This window comes from Mastomys coucha, unplaced genomic scaffold, assembly GCF_008632895.1.
Source record: "Mastomys coucha isolate ucsf_1 unplaced genomic scaffold, UCSF_Mcou_1 pScaffold4, whole genome shotgun sequence".
Lineage (NCBI taxonomy): Eukaryota > Metazoa > Chordata > Mammalia > Rodentia > Muridae > Mastomys > Mastomys coucha.
The window spans coordinates 32,580,479-32,602,711 of record NW_022196910.1 but is presented as its reverse complement, the minus strand read 5'-3'; the positions used below and the strand labels follow the sequence as shown (position 1 = coordinate 32,602,711).

Sequence of the window (22,233 nt, the reverse complement as noted above, 5' to 3'; positions counted from 1 at the left end):
CACAAAATTATTAAACAAAAGCTGTTATCACAGTTTAGATAATTTAGATATTGGTGGAAACAAAAGAAATATGGGAAATATGATTTGAGTACAGATATACATCACAGTAAAGACCCGTGGAGCTGTAGACAGGTGTGATCTGCCTTCTATGAACTGAACCCAGATCTTGTGGAAGAGCGGCAAGTGCTCTTAACTGCTTAACTATCTCTTCAACCTGGTTTGCGGAGGTTTTTAATGAGAACAAAAGGAAGAGTTGAGAGTGTTCATCCCATGAAATTCTTAAGTTCTTTTTGATCAAAAAAAAAAAAAAGTTACTATCATGTAGCTCTTCCAAGTAATGGATGTTGCCTAACCCCAAGACTTGTTAAAATGGTTACAGTCAAACCAAAGGCTCCTTACAATGATTGCAGTTTTTACAGAGTTTCTCAGACAGTTTTCCTTTGCTGGTCCATACAAATTTAGAGCAAGTGTATGTTGCCAGTCTATTTTCTTGTCATTTCAAACTGAAGCATGCAAGGAGTTAAAACAAAATTCTTTTGGCCTGTTACTTGAATCTCCATATTGTTTGGGGGGATTTATTAAAATTTCTGGCTAAATTTCATGCTAAGCTGCTGTTACAGAGGGCTCAGATAAGAGGTGCTTCGAGAAGATAGAAGCTGTTATTTTTTCATGTGGCAATCTCAATGAGTGCAGCTTGGAGCTGATAAGGTGGCGCCATGGCTTCGTAAGATCCCTGCTTCCCGTTTGTTCCCCTGCCATCTCCATGGGTCACCCTGCCCATGTGGTCCAAGATGGCTCATTATCACATCAGCACTTTGGCTGACAGGAAAAGGAGAGAGGAGGAGTAGAATGTGGGCGTACCCATTCTTTCTAAGTTATATCGAAGAAATTATATATACTGTGTTTGCCCAGAGACTGTTGGCTACATCTCTCTGTGAGAAAAACTGGGAAATATTATCTTTGGAAGGCAAAGCATCCAGCCAAATGCCGTTACTCTGAAAGATAGGGAGGGCCGTATTCAGATGCCAAGGTCAAAGTAGCAGTCTCTGATACACATAAGGGAGAGGAAGTTTTTAACCACATAGGTCATTTTCTGCATTAACTATTTGATGCTTGACATCTATGGTTTTGAACCCAGTGTTTTGGTGGTGTAGTTAAAATGCCTGGTCATTTCTTCATCACTATAGTAAGCTATCTCATAAGCAACTTCACAGCACCTGACAAGCGGCATACACTTTAAGCATTTAAATAAGAGCAGGTGAATGGTTGCTCAGCTCATGAGAACTGGTACAAGTACTTTGAGACGTGGTCTACTAAGTTCCATCTGCTGCTGCTCATTATTTTACTGGATAGCCGGTCCATCTTCCCAGTAGTTAGCTGTGAATTCAAGAGTGACTTGTGCCTCCTTTCTTCCGTTGTCAGTTCATGTCCATTCTAACGGTAATTCCTTCATGCTGTGTCTTCAGTAATATCGCCAGCACCTTACTGTGTTGTACCACGTTCATGAGACCAGTGGTTCTCAACGTTTCTAAGGTTGTGACTTTTTAATGTAGTTCTTCATGTGGTGGTGAACGCCCTCCCCCCAAACCATAGGATTATTTTTGTTGCTACTTCATGACTATAATTTTGCTACTGTTACGAATCAGAGCGTAAATATCTGATGTGAAGGATATCAGATACGTGACTCCATCCATGTAGGGGGGGAGGGGTTTGAGACTCACAGGTTGAGAACCACTGCACTAGGGTATTATTAAGATTCCTCCCTGAGCTCCTCTCCTTTGTTTATTTGATCATTATTTGATGCCCTGGAATTTTTAATTTCATGTCAGGCACTATGTATTTTATAACACAAATGGAGAGGTCTTTATGGGACATTTTGCTCATTGAAATTGTAATGATTTATGTGTGTTACAGTCTTAGGCCCCCAGAGTGTCAAATTTCTCTAACGTTAGTCTTTGTACTTTGTCTCACTGTCTTTGGGTCTCCCTAAAGACTCAGCTTTTATTTTTATGTATATTAGTTTTAGAGTATAGTCAAATGAAATCCTGGGTCCTTTTCTACATGTCGGAAGGTGTTATGTTATCTTATGATTGAGTCCCAGCTTTTATAACTAGGATCTTCTCTCTCTTCTTTTCCTTCGTGCCACTTCCTGTTGAGACAGGGACAACTGGAAGTGACTCAAGCCAGAGGATAGTTTGCTGCATCTGGACAGGCTGGAGCATCTTCCTTTCTCCTAGAAAGGAGACCTTTGTACAGAACGTGCTGTGTGTAAATTCCTGATTTAGTCTTCTTCTTTGGTTTAGTTAGGGTTTCCATTAGCGGTGATAAAAACTCCATGACCAGAAGCAACTTGGAGATGAAAGAGTTTATTTCATCTCTTACATCCTGGTTATAGTCCATCACTGAGGGGAGTCCAGGCAGGAGCTCAAGCAGGGCAGGAACTTGGAGGCAGAAGCTGATAGAGACGCACGGAGAAATGCTGCTTTCTGCCTCGGCCCCCAGTGGCTTCCTCATCCTGCTTTCTTATCTACCCAGGACTATCTGCTCAGGGGTGGCTCTACTCACAATGGGCCTGAACTGCCTACCTCAATCACTGATTAAGAAAATGCACAGAAGGCTTGCCACAGGGCATTTTCTCAATTGAGGTCCCTCTTCCCAGATGACTCCAGATTGTGTCAAGTTAACACAGCACACCCTTCTATTTTACTACCTGAGCCATGGGAGTGAGATCTGAGCCAATTGCCGGGCACCTCCTTGGTGTAATTTTCTAGCCCTCAAGGCTTCTGTTCCTGGAAAGCTCACCTGGGCTAATCTCTCTGGCTTTGCCGATTTCTGCAAATTTTCTGGGTGGTGATCAGCTTTCCCTTGGGAGTTATCTGATGACTCCAGGATATTTCTGAGTCTCAGTTTGCATCAGATTTCCTGTTGTCTGGACAAGGGAGATCTTTTCAGTTTCTTTAATCTCTGAGCTGACATGCTGCTTCTATTATTATAGCTTACACTTAACCACCTTCCCAGTTACCCTATAGAACTATGTCAGGACACACATGGCATTCCATACACCATGGCTTTCTGAGCAAACCTGCAGAGTCACAGAGAAGGTGCACATATCTAACTGCTTTGCCTTCCCATGCTCTGTTCCAGCTCTGCAAGCTGCTCTGATGCCTTCTATTTGCCTGATAAACTCTGACCACCGACCACCGTGCTCCTATCATTGCTTCTGTGTGGAATGTGTTTTCTTAGATATATCCAGTGTGGTGTACTATATCTTCCTTGGGTCTTAGATGACAAAGTTGGGGTCTGGGGAGGCCAAACCCATAACAGAGAATAACCATGAGCCAGACAAAAGAGACAAACTGTACAGCCATGGGAGTAAGATGCTTTATGTGGACTTATCAACCCTGTTGAAGATGGCAGCCATGCCTCTTTATGCAGCATCCCCAATCTTTCTATTCTTCGTGTTTCTCATAGCACTTACGATGATGTTGCTTGCTGTCGGAATGTCTTGTCTGTGTAGACTGTAAGATGGGATGGAAGAAACTTGGAGATTTTGCACTTAAAAAATCCAGCATGGTAGGAGAATGCTTGAGTCAGTGAAGTGCTTGCTTCATAAGTGTGAGGGCATGAGTGTCATACCCAGAACCCATGTCAAAGCAGGTAAGCATGGTAGCCAAAGCATTGTAATCCCTGTAATGCTGCAGACACAGAGTCACGAAGATCCCTGGAGCAAGCTTGCCAGAGAGTCTAGCCTAATCAGTGAGTTTCCTGTTAATGAGAGATTCTATCCTAAAGGTGGTAGATAGTGCTCCTGAAGGTGATATATGAAGTTGAGTTCAATCTTCCACAAGCATGCTTATACACATGAATGTACTCATTCCCACATAAGCATGTACATTCATGTATTCACACAAGGCATAAATACCATACATACAATAATGACCATGCCTTTTAGTAAAGGGTACTTTAAACAGTAAATATGACAGTTGTCCTTCTTGAGTTTTATATTCACTTTAGAGGTAGAATGCATAAGCAGGAGAAAAGGAAATGTAAAATGTTTTGCCTTGGGTGAACGAGATACTGAGAGGGCTACTTTATAAAATGATTGATAGGACTGGGAATGTAGGTCATTTGTATTTCAGGACCGTCTTCTGTGAGTGAAATGGGCTTCCGTTTTGAAATGTACAAAAGTCTTTCAATTCGGGTTTCTCTCTGTTTTTTGTTTTATTTTTCCATTTGTAAAGTGCTCATAATTCTGACTTCAGTTACTTCCTGGGCAATTATGAGATGGAGAAGAATCTTATGTAAAAAAGCCTCCTGACAATTTGTCACATTACTTAAGTCTAGCAAAAGATTAGAAACCCTTTAAAGGCAGTATTTCGGAATAATTTCTGACACTACACATCGAGACTGTTTGCCTTCTTCCTTTTGAAAGCTTTTGAAAATTTGCGAGTACTTCAGTCTGCCATGTGTTCTTACAGAATATGATTTTAAGCCTCATGAAGCATTATACTTTAAAACTGCTGCCTTGATAGTGGATCCTGCAGACAGCTGCCAGTCATTAGCTGATTGGATGCAAATGCTAATGGGCTGATGCCTCTCCCAGTGACTGTGTGGCTAATTTATGCTTTAAATCTGCATGGGGGAGACAGAATGTTGATTGAGACACTGTAAATGACAAGTCCTGTCTCCGTCTGTAGTTGATAATATCAAAAACTCCTGGGCATGGTTGATAACAGTCCATGGGAGATTTCACAATGATTTTGCATTCCTGGGCTAAGCAGGGGCCATTCTCTGTCATGGTTGCTGCAATGGACAAGTCATGCTGGATTTGAAAGATTTGCTTTTTATTTGATGCAGTGCATTTTGTAAACCAGTTGATAAGATACTTGCTTGCCAAAAGCATTTTTTAAATTCATCACAAGGCAGGTAAATGCATGATTTCTTCCTTTGGCCTCAGGCTGTTTCTGATGCTCTTAGTGTCCCCACCTGTGTGTAACTTGGCAGCATTAGCATCTGCCATCTTGGCTCCTAGGGCTGTACAGTGTGTCTCTTTCGCCCGCCTCATGGTCATTCTCTCTTATGGGGTTTGGGCTCTCTCTAGTTAGTATCTGTAGTGTCACCTGCCACATAAGAGGGCAGTATGGAGGTGGCATAGATAAATATATTATTGGCTTTTGAAATGAAATGTTTCTGTGACCTCCTGGTTCTAAGAGCTTTTCCTTCTGTGAGACCATCCAGCATCTCATCCTTATCACCTCTATGTTCAAAACCCAGCTACTTACAAACTTCCTATTAATAAAGCAATCTAAACGTGACTATGTAAACATAAAAATGAATGATAACATATATGCAATCCTGTCTGCTAAAACACTAAACGCATACAAAAGCACACTAAAATTTTTAAGTTCCTGACTAAACAAATCTCTGAGATCGGCAGTGTAACTTAGCTTGCAGAATGTTTGCTGGCATGTACAAAGCCTTACATTTGAAACCCAGCACCATATAAACTGTGCTTGGTATCTCAGGCCTCTGATCACAGCACTCAGGAGGGGGAGGCTGGAGGATCTAACTTCAGAGTCATCTCCAGCTACACAGTTCAAGGCCCAACCCAAACTCCATGAAACTCTGATTTAATAAATATATAAACATTAAGCAAATATATAAATAACACATGAGACCAGAGGTCTTGGCTCCCTTTAGCAAACATATGACTGGAATTTTTGGTTGTTTCAATGAAAGTTTCTAAAACTATGAGCAATTAAGCAGCTTATGCTAACCTGAGGAAAATTTCACAAGCTAATGTGGGTGCTTAGTTCCTTTTTGCTTATGCAAACATGTGAATGTAGCTATAAATGGTGGCCATACAGTGGTTCTCATATTTATAACTCTCTGGCCATCCAGGAATCCTGAATTTGTGCTTCCCAAAATAAATGATAATTTGTTTTACACTGATACCTATGTGAAAGCTGTAGATAAGAAGCCTGTTCTTAGTTTTGCGCTGTTTAACAAGCTCTCTTCCTTCTTAGGTTACTGTAAAAGTAACTGATTGGTTTCAACATCATATGGCTTCATACACATATTGATTTCACATACCTGTCTCAAAAGCTTTTGACATTTCATTATCAGTTATGATGTGTATTGTATTGGTTTATCTCTGGATAGCTCCCCCTTTCTGAATCAAGAGTCTTTGTGTAGCAGAGGCTAGCCTGGAAAACATTTTGTGTGTGTGTGTGTGTGTGTGTGTGTGTAGTGAGTTTTACACACACATACACACACACACACACACACACACACACACACACAGACAGAGAGGGGGGTGGACAGGGAGAAGACAGAGAACAGGGAGAGAACACAGAGAAAGGTTTAGACAAGCCAGTGCTGTAGAGTGAGACCCTGTTTCAAGAAAATAAAATAAAAACAAACAAGAGAAAAATACAACACCTACATTTTTGTTTTCTCATCTAGCTCTGTTAACTTTGGCCAAAAAAAAAAAAAAAAGAAGTAACAAATGATAACAAGATGCAGTACACATAACCCTAAGGTGTTGTATAGACAAAGTTGTTGGTTATGACTGGCTCTGTATTTCAGAATATTTATAACAGAATTCTAGTATGTTTCTGGACTTTTAAGTTCCCTCTGTCCTGAAGTTAGCATTACTTTAGGTTCTAATCATTTATGTTCCGAAGAAATTGAGACCTGTTAGCCTCTGGTTAGAATAAACCTGAAATTAAATTATTCTTCCTTACATATTTTGTTACTTCAAAAGTCTGTACTTAATTAAACAATTAAACATTTATAGAAAGATGTTCATTAAAGACAATATTTGTAGAATATAAATGCATGTATGCTTATATTTTTGTAAGTAAAAGGCGAGTGCCAAGTGCCTATTTAAGAGCTGAGGAAAAAGTCCTGCCCCAATGCGTTTGAGGACTGCGTCACTCTGCATGTTTGGTCCTCATCTCTTTCCATTCTCCTCCTGTGCTAGATCCTCATATGTGTTGGAAATACAGGTTATGCATGCAGGCATTTTGCTTTCAGATTCCTGTCTCAAAAGGCCTGGACATTTCACTGTTAGATATGTGTACTTCATTGTTTTCTCTCTGGATAGTTCTCCTTTTCTGAATCATGAGTTTTTATGTAGCACAGGCTAGCCTGAAGCTGAATATATAGCCTAGGTTGTCCGTCTTTCTGTCCCTCTTTCCCCCCAAATGCTGGAAAAGTGTGAAATGTACTGCTAAACTTGTAAATAACTTTCTTCTTTCTTTCTTTCTCTCTCTCTCTCTCTCTCTCTCTCTCTCCTGTGTGTGTGTGTGTGTGTGTGTGTGTGTGTGTGTGTGTGTGTGTGTGTGTTACTAGAGTATGAACCTAGGGATTTTAATTTGTATTAAATAAATGTTCAACTACCGAGAGAACAGCCTTCCCTTGTTTTATTTTGAGACAGTCTTAAATGCTGATATAGGTGTTAAACTCTACATTTTCTGGCCTCAGTTTCCCAGGTGGCTAGGGTTACAGGTACTCGCAGCATCTGTTATTCACAGGTCAGTTTTGTTTTCATTGTTTTGAGCTAGGGTTTAGGTTTATAGACTAGACTGGCCTGAATCTGTCTGCATAGCCCAGGCTGCTTAAACTCTAAAAGTAATCATCCTGCCTCCATGTTCGAGCCCGACTAAGTGTTGGACTTGAAAGTATGATGAACCACCACAACTGACTCTGTAGATGATACTTGTCACTAGAATTTTCTTACTTCTAGTTTTAAGACTTTTTTGTTTCTTAACATTAGTATTGATGATAGTTTTCCCCCATTCAATTTGATGCAGATTGACAGATGCATGCAAGTGAAAGATATCTTTACTCCTTGCTTCTCTCCCTCAGAGCTTTCTTACCTTTCTGGATTCCCAGTCTCCTACAATGTGCAGACCGTATAATTGATTCACTCTCTGACCACTTAATATGTGCATTCAAAGTTTTTTAAAATTTTTTAAACCCAGCATTTTCAAGGATTCTGCGCAAAAGACATTCTTTGGATGTTAATCTAGATTATCTATTAAGGAGTCATATAGGTTATAAATTAGATTTGAAATTGGTGATTTTTTTTTATCATACTAGTGACCTTGGAATATTTAATTTTCAAACAAAAAAAATTTGTTAAGTGGATAAGTTACAGATTCTATCATGTAGTTGTTTTCTTCTGCTTGCTGAGATAATATACCTGAGAAAAGCAATTAAAGAAATTAAATGCTGTCAGTATGAGGCTAAAGTCATCCATCATTGCTGTGGGGAAGGCTGGAGGCTCTTGGCCACATCATATCCACAGGCTGGATAATGAGAGAGGCAAACACTGATACTCTCTTTTTTCTTTGTTATTCTGCCCAGAAACCAATTCTATAAAATGGTATAGACTGTTTAAAGTGTTCCCACCTCGCTTAACTTGGTGTAGAAACTTGCCCACAGACCCACCCAGATGTTTGTTTCTAAGGTGATGCTGAATTCTGACAATCAAAATGAGCCATCAACATGTGCAAAATTAAATTACACTTATTCACCTGGTATAAAGCATGGGCAGGTAAATGTGTTCCTGTTTTCCTATAAGCTTACAAATAATATAACACATAAAGCACATTTTCAACAGGACAAAGACCCTCTGCTTTTGGAAAAACAGTTTTAGCCTTTTTACATATATGGGGACCACTTTTGATTATGAGTTTTAAAGAAAATTCCACAAAGTCCAAAGAAATGATGGAAAAATATGAAATGCTCAAATCATATAATTATTTTAAAAAGTCAGATGTAGAGAAATACTTTGGTTTAATTCTATGAGAAGGTGGCAGAAGGAAATATGTGATTTTTTTTCATTTTTATATATTTTGCTTATGGGTAAGAAACTCATTTTATATGTTTAAATCATTATCAAATTCATTTGTAATTTTTAAAATAAGACCATTATCCAGGAGTATGTAGCATATAAACATATGCTATATACTTACAAACTTAAAACTGTTTAAATAAATACTATATACTTACAAATATTAAAAATGTTTTATGAAAAAGTTTCTTAATAAAATTAGGAAACCATGTACAAATTTATAAAATAAATAAACATTGATCACACATAGTCAAATGAGCATGCACATGAGTGAACACACACACACACACACACACACACAAACATACACACACACTTATATGCAAAATAGACAGACAGGCAGACACTTGTTTTGATGGTAGGATGAATTATATATGTTCTAATTTCTAAGTAAATCTGCTGACACTCTGATAATTCATTTTGCTATGAGAAATAACATAATCAATGTCATACTAGTCACTGTGGACTGCAAGTGCCTTCTTTGCTGGCATTAGCTGTGTATACTTTCGTTAGGAAAAGTTTTCATCTATTATTGATAAAGTAGAGAGAAATAGCTGCTTCAGAGGTTTAGCATATCTACCAAGTTACATTTTTTGGACACTGTAGTCAGTTTTTAGAAAGGGGTTTCAGTGAACCACAGGCAAAGAACATGTCTAAAATAGATAAGCCTTGGTAATTTCCAATGTTGCAAATACTGCCTATGCCTTAGATATTTTTTTATTAGTGTTGAATTATGTTCTTTTTTATTGTTAAGACTGAATTATATTGTTCATTACATATTCATTTAAATATTGAAAATTTGAAACAGTACTTAGTGTGCTAATATTCTCATTATACAAGCATATGTAATTATGTATTTTATACAAGCACACATATTCTGCACTTTTCTCATTGCCAGTCACAGTGATGCATTGAAATTTTCAGGTGTTCTTGACATTCTGTTATTTCAAAAGAACATTACAGAAGCCTAAAGTCTCCCTGTTTTCAGTGTAACATTGCAGTTCTCAGACACTTTAGGGGAGGTTGATACAACTGTTCAAGCCCTTACAGAACCAGTTTAGTGTGATATAAAGAGGTTCTGTACGTGTCATTATAATATATACTCACCAAGTATTTTATTACCCTCTTTTGACAGTATTCTTGACAACAAGGGTTTACATATATTGTTTGAGGAGGGATAATGCTTGGTTGCTCCCAAATTCTTCCATATCCAGTCACTATATTAGAAAAATGCAGAGTACTATCCATTCTTTTTATCTTACATACCTGTTACTGATTAATGAGAAACTCTTCATAGACCACATTACGATTAGTGATTAGGCAGAAAAACAATTGAAAGATGCGTCACTGAGAAATTCCATGGAAATGAGAAATTAATCAATGAGAGCAAGTTCGTGTAAAACCAAGTTTCAAATAACACGACTAGTACTGGCCAATTCTTTTGTCTAGAGATAAAGGATGGCTCAGAGTTTGAAATATTGTAGAATTTGCTGATGTCATTATAAAATCCTGAGGATCTTGGGTGATACAATAATATTAAACAAGGAATGGTATAGGTGGATAGCCAAATGTGTATGTGCATATTGGAATACTACAGCATAAATAACGTCAGGACTAACGCTACTCTATCCTGAAAAGCTGAAATTATCTTACCATTTTATTATTGTTTCAAATAAGCATACACTTAGTCTGAGTTCTATTTGATGTATTCAAATTTAGAGTAGCAAGGGTAAAACTGCTTTTTGCATAATAAAGTTACTATAAATAAAATGTATACTTGCTTCCAAATATATGGATTATGCATTCTAGTATCAATGAATCATATTTAACCACATGTTTCTCATCATTTCATATTTGAAATGGGCATTACCTGCCACTCATCGTTACATTGTCACTTGCAGTTAACCAAAGCATAATCAGTTTCAGTAAAATAAATTCTTGTGAAATAAAAGTATTTCATTTGTCCCTAGAATCTATGAAGCAATGATTAGATGATTAATAAAAAGATCACTATACAAATGTTGACCTCCTTCATTGCTTCTTCCGATAGCAGGAACAAGAACTACAGTTCACATTTACCTTCATCTTGATGTCCACATAGATTTGTTGCTCTGTTTTCCCTCTCATTGACACCCCCCACCCCCATTTTCCATTGCAATTGAGATTAGAAAGTTTAATATAATTGAGCATTATATTTGGCGTTGATCTCTATTTATGTTACAATCGGGGCAGCAGTGTTTGCAGACCATGTCTGATGTATAAGCATTCCTCAGTGGTTAAAATATAAAGGGCTTTTGGAACCAGACAGGACAGACCGATCTATGAGCTTCCTAAAGCTTTTCAGTGTCTCCCCAGGAAAGTATATGTTGTTATTATTCTAAAGAAAGATCAGCTGCATGCAAAATTTTACATGAGAATGGTGTTTAATCTGAATAGAAGCAGTTTTTACCAGTATTTTTAGGGACAAGTCCATTCCATATTCTTTTGCATTGAGGAGTTTACAGAGAAATACTGGGAAAATGCCAACTTCCAATCTTTCTTGAAAAAAGCATAGCCTTTTTGACTCTACCCAACTAATTCGAACTTGGAGAAAGCAAACTTTGGGATTTTTCCTTTTAACATACTTAAGTATTTTTAACCTTGGAAGGTTCTTATATATTAGTTTTTTTGGTAGGGTCTAAATATATAGTTTAAATTCACAAGGTAAAAGTAAAGTTTAGTGCAGAGCAAGAAGCCCTTACCAAATTTGTCTCTGTCTATTGGTTTTGGTGAAATGAAAATGCTGGCACAGTAACCCAAAGAGGTATGATTATTCTGTTATAGACAACCTAAGTGTTAAGTAGTTAAAGATCACATATTATTGTTTTTTTATTATTTTTTATTTTTTTACATATTGTTAAGAGATACACTTATAGTTTTTGTACATTTTCAAACTAGTGTACAATAAATCATGAGATGATAAGATTTTAACACTAAATGCATAAATTCAGAAGTTCTTCAAATTTTAATATATAGTGCTAGTTTTAATAGAAGCTCATCTACTTGGAAAGGTTTCGTGAAACACCAGAGATAAAAGATTGCAGTCATTTCAGTTTGAGTTTACTCTATAGACTTTAGAAATACTTGAAGATCTGAATGCTAACTTTGGAATATTGGAGGTGTTTTTAGCTGCCGTTGACTCATGGTTTCAAGAAGGCCCTCACATTTGATTTTCTCTTTAGAAGACTAATTGTTCTTCAACTATCACGTTATTTTCAATGAACATAAAATTAAGCCTGACAGATTGTAGACTGCGTACAAGAGGAGCTTTCATTGTGAATTAAGCTCAACTTTCTCCTCAGTGGATACATGTTGGTTATAGTAGGATGTTTTGTGAAAGGTCTTTGAGGTGTAAGAGTGAGTCCTTCATTTCCTGAATTTTAACTTTCTATTCATTTTTGAGAATAACTTCACTGATCTGTTTGTTTTTATTTTTAGACTCAAGCTTTTTCAGGATTATACAGAAGCACCTAGTAGCCTTCTCTTAACATACCCAAGATGTCCTAATCCTTGAGTATGCTCTCGAGTAATTAAAGCATGTTTATTAAATTCCATCACATGTGAGGAATGTTCACATTGTCAGTGAGAGAACACCATAGACAATACTTTAAGCAGTAACTGTTTGTTGACACATATTAAGTATGTTCCATTTTCAATATATAACCTAAAAATATTCAATCATGTGTGTCTCAGGACATCTTTGAATGTGGCCCAAAATCACAAGCTTATTTCAGATGTGAACTTTTGAATGCATAACTTTGCTTTTTCTAATTTCATAGCCATGGATCTCCACCATGGAGTTTTTAGATGACAGTGTTCACTCACAACAGCAAAAAGGTTAGACATGCCTAAAAATCTGTGTTCTTTTGATTTGTTCAGGTTTATAACCCTCTTTCCCCTTGTCCAGCATGTTACCTTTCCTTTGCTGTCATGTAGAAGATTAGCTAATTTCTAAGAACTTCCTTTATAAATGGCTGAGATATATTCCTCTATTGCATTATATATATATATATATATATATATATATACACATATATATTTACTTTGTAGTATCCTTTAATAAATAAATCCTTTATTATTTATTTATTTAATAAATAAATCATTTTGAGGTTTTCATATCCTCTTCCTCCTCATCATCCTCTTCTTGTTGACCCTCCTCCTCTAGTGCCTTTTGAATTGTATTTGGGGAATTTTTGAGGGGTGTCATATTTTATTCCATAGATAGTATTCCTATTCTTCTGTTAATTTTACTGTCTAACATGCCAGGGATTTTTTTTTTTTTTTTTTTTTTTTTTTTTTTTAGTGTGGGGTGTCATGTAGCCCAGACTGACATTAAATTTAGTGTTGGATAACCATGGACCACTGATCCTCTTGTTTCTACCTCATAAGTGCTAGGCAGAGCCACTCCTGTCACCATGCTTGGCTTTTTGAAATGTAACTTTTGAAATTTCTTGGTATTTATCTTTATGTTCAGAAAATCTAATAGTACAATTTAGTTTCAACTTTCCTCATATATTATTGTTAGGATAAATTTTAAGAGTTACTTAGTGAATGATATTAAAATTGATTAGAATTACCTAGAATTCTTGATTAATTAATAGAGAATTGTCAACTTTATTAATAAAGATGACTTACTTGTTCACTATGGCCCAGTTTCTCAAGTAGTTGAAGACACAGAATTTGCTGCAGTGATTAGCTCTCCTTTCTCAGACTGAGTAAATCAGTAAGCACATAAAGTGTCATTTTGATGCTTCATTGTAATAAATTTTCCTTTTAACTATGTAATATGTGTATTTATATACTTCAGCTGAAATTTAAATGGTTTTTCAATTCAAGTATGATTTTCGTTCACTTTTAGCTTTATCACTGAAACTTGAAAAATGAACTTTATCATATAAATAAGCATCACCTAGTCCACTAATTTTTTAAGCTCATATTCTCTGAGGTAACTATATTTTTGTAAGTAGCTTTGAAATTTATTTACTCTCATCTGTTGCTAACATCTACCAAAAAAAAAAGTTAATCACATTTTTATATAAAGGGGTAGGAACACTGAGAGCAGTTTTCACACCCAAAATTTCTCTGACAAGTCTACTCTTAATTTTGGTATCTCTTCCTACATGTGTTTTTATCATCAGAGAGGAACAGAGATGTAGGGAGAAAGGATTTTGAGAGGGAAATGTTTGTCATTGAACACCATGGTATCCTCTATGTCATTAGTTCAACCAGAGGCAAATACAGCAGGAGCAAAGTTGGTCCTGTCCGTTCTTGCACTTAGAGAGAACATTATGTTATGCTGAACCTGGGATGTCTCGGGCTCTGTGTTATGAGAGGATCCGTTACTTCAGAAGCTGAACTGGAAGGTACTCTAAGGGAAAAGATCTCCCCTGAGATTGAATACTGGGATCATTTTAATTTTGCCTTCCATTTAGCAAGAAAGGAAGTTGTTTGCCTTTTTGTGGATTTTACAGTACTCTTTGGGTTTTGTTTGTTGTTTGTTTAGTAAAATCTCTGGTGTGGTTTTGCTTTGTTTGCAGCACAGTCTCTGACAATCTGTCTGAGGCTGGGATTCTGTATCTGGTATGACCCACTGGCATGCTCCTGGAGGTCCTAGGAGATCTGGATATCCTGTGTTCTTCATTACATCCTTCCATCCCTTCCTTCTTCAGTATGTGACGTGGTTAAAACAGTTTTGTAATGTGTGATGAATCTGGTAGTTTTCTCCTTTCTTTTTTCCAGATACAGTAGGCAATGGCTTAATGGTGTATATTGTGAGATTTACATTTCAACCAAAAGCAGGACCTCTCTTCACATTGCAGCTTTGCCCCAGTTACCTCGACGACTTCCTGTAGCTTCCAGCTTTTCTTCCTCAGAAATAACCCTCTCTTCTGTGTTCTTCTTGCTGTGAACCCTCTATGTTTTGTCATTGGGTTTCTGAAGTTACTCTTTGAACTGTCCCTTTCTTTTCTTTTCTTTTCTTTTCTTTTCTTTTTGTTTTTTTGTTTTTTGTTTTTTTGTTTTGAGATGGCATCTCACTGGCCCTGAACTCACTTTATAGCTGATGACAACCCTGTTTCAATGATGACAGCTTTAGCTTCTCCTGCTTCCAACTCTTCCCTACAGGGATTACAGATGCCTGATTTTTGTGGTGCTAAGGATGCAAGCTAGGGATTCCTGCATTGTGGGCAAGTCTACTAGTGAATGACAGATGTCTATTGGCCCGTCTTGCTCTTTTTCTGTTTCTGTAAGAGTCTGCCTGGCAGAGGTCAACGGTGTTCTTCTCATTATATAAACTGTCACAGAATTGCTTCTCTGAAATCCTGTCCTGACAATTTGAACGAAATATGCTCCAGATTGCATGCCACAGCTTAGTGACCCTGTGTGTGGAATCCTGTTCATGTCTGTGACTTGATCTTGTTTTCTTTGCATCCATTCACTTGACTGGACTATTTGTGGTTGGAAAATATCAACCTCATCTATCATTTTGTTTTTCCCACTGGCATCTGTAATCTTTCCAGGACATGACTCCTTATACTGTAGTTCTTAGCATGCTCTAATTTCCCTATTTTTACATTAGACTGACATAACTTTATTTATTTGTAGTACTTAACCACTTTCTAAAATAGACTATATTAGATATATTTGTTTGTATGTCTAAATAAATGTGTGCTCGTGATCAATGTTGGGTGGGTCGCACTCATGGTGCTGATGCACGTGTGGAAGTTAGAGACCAATTTGCAGATGTCTATTCTGTCGTCTTACCACATGGCTTCCAGGAATTGAACTCAGGTCATCAGACTTGGAAACAAGCCACTGAGCCTTCTTACTGGCCCTGCAAGAGTTTGCTTATATCACTGTACTGTTTAAGTCTTATTTTCCTTATACATTTTCCTCCTGTCTCTTAGCACCATTCATGGGTAAGTAAGAGTTTGGCATGTTTGGTTTTCTTTGTTGCAACAAGCACTGGGATAGTTCTAAAGTTTAGATGTTTGTTTTCCAGTATGTTTGGTTTCTGTCCAAGCATTGTTGCAGCATGCTTCAAGCCTGAGGCAGGGCAGAATGTCATGAGGGTAACATATGGCAGAACTAAGGAGCCCACCTAATGTTGGAAAGGAAACAGAGAGACAGAGGAAGGGACCAGAGTCTCAAAATACTCCACTGACTCTTTCTGAAGAACTTAGTTTTCAAACCAGGTCCCTCCCCCAACACTTTGACCTTCTCCTTACAGTCTATTCACATTTTAAGTCTTTTCTCTTGGGTCAGAGCCCTCATCTCCTTATCTCTGGAAACCTTGACAGTCATAATCAGAAATAGTTATAGTAACATCCTGGGCGTGTTTCAGTATAATCAGACTGACCATCTGCATTAACTATTACCTTGAACAATTATTTTCCGAGCCTTAGTAATATTATTGGCAAAAAAAAAAAAAAAAAAAAAAAAAAAAAAAAAAGAGAGAGAGAGAGAATTAGCCAGTATCTGATTACATTCATCATTGAGTAAATGAACACACAACCAAATGTGTAAACATGTATTCTTGATATAAACCTAGCTATGTCTGCTATTGTCCGGAGGGACACTTGTTATCTATGACTTAATTAAGACATAAAAACTTAACAAAATGGTCATTTATTTCTATGGAAATATGTCTTAAAATATTGACTTTCAGTATGTCCTGGCTGCAGTTCTCTTTAGCATATTAGTTTACAGATGAGGATGGTTGCTTTTACACTGTGTAAGTTAATATTTGCATCTATTCTGAAGAGTAAATTCAATGTAAACCTGTTTTACTAATTCTTGATCGAAGAAGAAGAACTTTGACAGGGATTAAGTAAAGTGGCTTGAAAACAAAACTGAGTATTAGAAGCTCCATAGGGCCATACTTCATTAATTTGAGGATGAAGGACTTTAGGTAAACAAAAAACAAGCAAACACCCAGTAATGCTATTGCCTATTAAATATGAATATGGCTTACCGTTTTTCTGTTCTTAGTTCCTATTATCAAATTCTTAGTTTATTAACAATGTTTTTAGTGTTTCATTTTTTAAATTGAATGCTAAAATTTTCTGTGAGCTCACATGCTGTGGAGCAGCTCACAGTGGATAGATGTTGCTTTGTAGCTAAAGGTGAACCTAGTGAGAGAATGTTAATTAGAGGATGGGGCAGGCTTAGGTTAATCGTTTTGGATCCGAACTTCTGCTTCAGTACTAACCTGGCACATCTTAGTGCTTCCACATCCACAGGATAGCTGTACATGCAAGGCCTGTATTAGGAGAATTTATATGAGATGGCACATGTCAAGCATGAAGCCAGACATGTGGTGCTACTTGTTGGGAGATAATTATGAGTTCAGTGTCTTCTTTTTGCCACGGAAGCATACACAATATGACAGATCAGTTTTCTCTGTAGATAATAAAAGGATACAAGACATTATATTTAGTAACTAAGCTTACCTAAGATGTGTTACGTTATAGAAAAACAGGGAAATTGGACAGAGAAAGATTCCTCATGTTTATTAATGCATAAAATGAATACTTTAGACACCTTTGATTCTTCCAATATCATCACTAATCACCCAAGTTGATATATCTCAATATACAAGCCTTCTGATTCCCATCTTCCTGCTTATAGAATATTTACTTTCAGAATTAATACCCCATATTTTTTAACAGATCTTGTATAAATTTATTGTGTTCAGAAGCAAAATATTCTACTCATGTGTTCTGATACATATCAGGGCTCGTCAGAGCTTTGATCTTGTTTAGTTTTCTTGTGTTTTTCATCTTCAAGTGTTCTATGGCCTTTATCAGTTCTTCCATAGTTGGATGAGATCTTGGTTTATTTTAAGATGATTTCTTACTGCTTCCAGTCCAGTATGTATACAATAATTTCAGACTTTGAAGACCCCTACGGAAACTTGAAAGAACATGTTGTCTTTGTAGGAGACCTTAAGATAACATTGTTCTTGGCGTTGCGATGAACTGTATGTATGCATTAGCTTTGAGCCATAGGATTGCTTAAATTACTTTAGACTTTGAATGTATTTAATCTCTTGGCTTGATGAAATGTTAGAGTATAAAGGAAATAAATTTTCCCCATAAAATGTTTTTTGAAGGCATTTTCTTTTCTCCCCGTGGTATTTCCAGATAGATGGATATTATGTCCTATATAATTGGATTGACACTCAGCTTAAATGCTTCTTTTTCTTCTTGCCAGCATGGGGTAACCTTGGAAATGTTCTGAAGAGTCAGAGTAAAATTTCTGAAGCTGAAAGCGCCTATAGAAATGCTCTGTACTACCGCAGCAACATGGCTGACATGCTGTATAATTTGTGAGTATGCCTTGCTTCCTCTGGTTAAGTTTATGATTGAAATCTCCTGTGAGAGAGATTATTGAGTTAACTAATGAGAATGGAGATGCTGATACCTATTTTCTGAAATAGATGGACTTTCTTCCTTCCTTCCTTTCTTTTTCTTTCTTTCTCTCTTTTATTCTTCCTTCCTTTTCTTCTTCCTCCTTTTTCTCTTCTTCCTCCTCTCCCTCTCCCTCTTCTTCTTCTTTCTCTCTCTTTTTCAATTTGGCCTCTGAGATCAGTAGGTGAGTAATATTTATGATTTCTCTGTTTGAGGCCACATAGTCAATATTCATGTGTATTGACATATCTTTAATGTTATAAAATAATATGCCATATAACAAAAAGTTGGCATAACTGTTTTTTACTTAAAATATATGTTCTACTCAAGGTTGGATACATATAAATTTTCAAAAATAAGTCTTTCATGTAACATATGTAAACAACACATTGAGTATTAAGAATACAGTTTTTCTTCACTAGAACCCTGTGTCAAGCATATGTAGAATATTTACTCAACCTTGAAGATAGCAGAAAGACTGTTGTTAGGTAGTTTCCTCATGATCTTCTAGGTTGACCAGTTCTTCAAAGGTACTCATGAGTTTTTTCAAAGTTTGGATAATAGTATAACTGAAAATATCCCTCAATATTAAGTTTGAAACAAATCTCAAGGGCTAAATTATCTTTGCCTTTTAGGTGGAAGATTCCGGGAGGCATGGTTGATTTGGATTGGTAAATGAAAACTAAACTTGAATCCTTTCCGTTGTCTTCTACATTTAGGGATTTTTTACGTGTAATAGCTGGCTGAAACACTAAAGAGTATGTAGTTTATTGAGTTCTATAGCTTTGAACTTTTGGGGTTGGTAGGATGAAGAGAAAGTTAGATCCAGGTACTTGGTGTATTCGATGCAATTTTATTGTTCTGGCTTTTCTGTGTTCTCAGAGAGACAGTGATGCATGTAGAAGATGGTTCTTGGAGTTTACAGATGTAACACCCTTGCTAGAAAAGAATATTATTGCCACAGCTGCTCCTTCTCTCTCTCCTGCCTCCCAGAATTCTTCTCTGTTACACTGTCCATATTCATCCTGGAAAGTTTCTCAGAATGATACATGAAGCCCACATGCTTTCATGGATCAAATTTGAAGGCAAGTTAGTAGGACTGCAAAAATACCTATTAAGCCTCTTTCAAAGTTGCTGTGGATTCATAGGGTACCAGTTACTTATAAGAAAGTGACCACTCTTAGAATTTGATGCCTACTTCTTATGCTTTATGAATATTGTATAATAAACTATCAGAAACTCTTAAGCTTGAATTTTGTATACATTTATGTTCTTGATATCTAAATCTTTTGAGTGTTTTAGTCTAAAAGTTGATATAAAATGTTATTAAACAAGTAGAAAAGGAGGTAGGCATTTAAAGTATAACAGAAAAGCTCTGTAGAATGCTGTGTTTAGATGTTATGTTGTATTCAGCCTCCTAGAGTCTAGGACCCTGATTTTAGCAGTGGAGTACAAATTTGTTGTCCTCCGACAAGAGGGTGTCTGTAGGAGGATCTTTGTGTGGAACTGCATGAGGTGTGATGCTTCTGACCTAGAATGTCTTTTCAGACAGTACAACTTTTGTGTGATTCCCCTTCTCTCTGTCCTGTAATTCATGCTTCCCTAAGTATATCTTCATTTTCTTGAAGTAACTAGAATGTATTTCTTGTCCTTTAATGAAACACTGAGTGAGTATATTTATGTTCCCTTTGAGCAACTCATGGCTTCTACATTTAAATGGTTTTATGACTTTATTACTGATGTAAGCTTTATTTAATAAAGAAGGATGTTATCAGTTTTAACATATATGTATACATATTCTGTTTTTATGTATGTATACATTCATATAGATAGATACATTTGGATATAGATACATTTGTCAAAGGACCTTTTCCCTTGATATATGGGATATAATGTTTTTCTTGTATACTCAAGGATGTAAGTAAGCTAGCCAGTTAGTGCTTCTTTATTGAGGTTAATTTCTCTGTTAGTCATAGTTATAGCCCTGGTTAATTATTTCTTCTCAGTGCCAAGTATTCCTCTGTTATGGAATGTTCTAGGCAAGTATTTCACAAGTATACCATGTCTTGAGTTATAAAGGCAACTGGCTTACTCATTGGTAGCATGTGTTGAACAGGGGTTTGAAGGCAATATGTTTTATCCCAGCTTATGCTTTACTGGTAACATAAAAGTATTCCATTAGACAATTCCACTTGTCTTTTTAAAATTTATTTATTTATTTATTTTACTCATTTTTTACATCTCAATCATTGCCCCCATCCTGGTCAGTCCCTCCCATAGTCCTTCCCCCCATTCCCCTTCTCTTCGCCTCCATCTTTCTTAAGAGTTTCTGTTGCTATTATGACACACCATGACAAAGAAGCAAATAGGAAAGGAAAGGGCTTATTTGGCTTACAGTTCCACAGTGTAGTCTGTCATTGAAGTGAGCCAGGACAGGAACTCAGACGGGGCAGGAAGCTGGTGGTAGGAGCTGATGCAGAGGCCACGGAGGGTTGCTGCTTACCAGCCTGCTCCCTATTGCTTGCTCAGATTATTTTCTTATAGCAGTGATGACTACTACCTCAGGGATAGCACCACTCACAATGGGCTGGGTTCTCTCATCAATCACTAATTAAGAAAATATTCTACAGGCCTACCTACGGCTCAGTCTTATGAAGGGATTTTCCCAATTGCCTCCTGATAGCTTTCTCTAGATGACTCTAGCCTTTATTAAAGTGACATAAAACTAACCAGCACACCAACTTGTGTATAATTTACAGTGCCTTTCTTATAAGGACTTGTGAATGCCTGTGTAAGCAGAGAAGGCAAATGGGAAGAGCTGTCCAAGCTTTACCGCATTGTCTCCCTTGAAGAATGGGTTAGTCTCTGTTTTCCTCCTACTTTAAAGATCAGAAATAATTTATATGGATGAAAAAAAGTTGGAATTTATTTTGAAATTGGCATGTACCTATCAGAGTAAAAGATGAAGCTTGTCACCAGCAACTAGGAAGTAATGAATTGTAGAACTTACATGAGTGACAGGATTCCAATAATTAAATATTAATCTTTCAAAACGGTTATTTTGCTTTGTGATTTACAATCCAGTCTAAATAAAATGTACCAAGATAACTATTATAACCTATGAAATAATAAACATAGTACATGTTTTAGTAGCAACTATTTTTCTACTTACTTGTTTATATTAGTAGAAAAGTTTTCCAATCACTAGTCTAAAGACTATTAAACTACTTACAAGGAAAATTAATAAACTTTTCTCGATTTTTTCATATCTTACATATGCTGCATATTTTTCTCTAAAGCCCAAGGACTGCTCTTTATTCTAATTTATTCTTTTTTCCTCATTTTGGTTTTTCAAGACAGGGTTTCTCTGTGTGGCCTTGGCTTTCCTAGAACTCACTTTGTAGACCATGCTAGACTTGAGTCCACAGAGACCCTCCTGCCTCTGTCTCCCAAGTTCCAGGATTAATGCCATGTGTCAACATTACCAGTTCTAATTAACTCTTAACAGAAACAGAAGATAACATGATTTTCTCAGTAAGCTTAACCTATTTTGCCACTAGAAACCCATTGTGTACTTTTTCTATCATCAGTCTGGAATCTTCTCAAGGGTACTTTATTATTCTGCTCGGGATATGACGCTCAGTGCTAAAGAGTTTGACCACTATATGTATGCCATCCCAGGTTCAGCCCTGACTGCAAGGGTGGAATGTTTTGTGTTGAACAATTGAAATTGATGAACATATGTAAACTGGAATGAAACACATGTATTTCTTAATGAATGTTAGAAGATTTGGGGAATCCTAAGTTTCCATTATGTCCTTTTCCTCCTTGCAGTGTGAATTATCAGAAATGTTTCATAGCATTGAACTTTTTATGAATATCGTAATCAGTAGGCATTCATAACTACATTAAACTTCAAGT

The 22,233-nt window shown here is 36.7% G+C and overlaps 1 protein-coding gene across 3 annotated transcripts in view; it reads left to right on the top strand.

Moving 5' to 3' along the window:
* The window catches only part of Tmtc2 (transmembrane O-mannosyltransferase targeting cadherins 2), a 405,577-nt gene that overhangs the window by 206,363 nt on the left and 176,981 nt on the right, over window positions 1-22,233 (top strand). For all 3 annotated transcript variants that reach the window (XM_031349236.1, XM_031349237.1, XM_031349238.1), the window contains one exon: window positions 18,116-18,230. In XM_031349236.1, coding sequence (XP_031205096.1) covers window positions 18,116-18,230 — 115 coding nt within the window. The remainder of the gene's footprint in view (window positions 1-18,115; window positions 18,231-22,233) is intronic.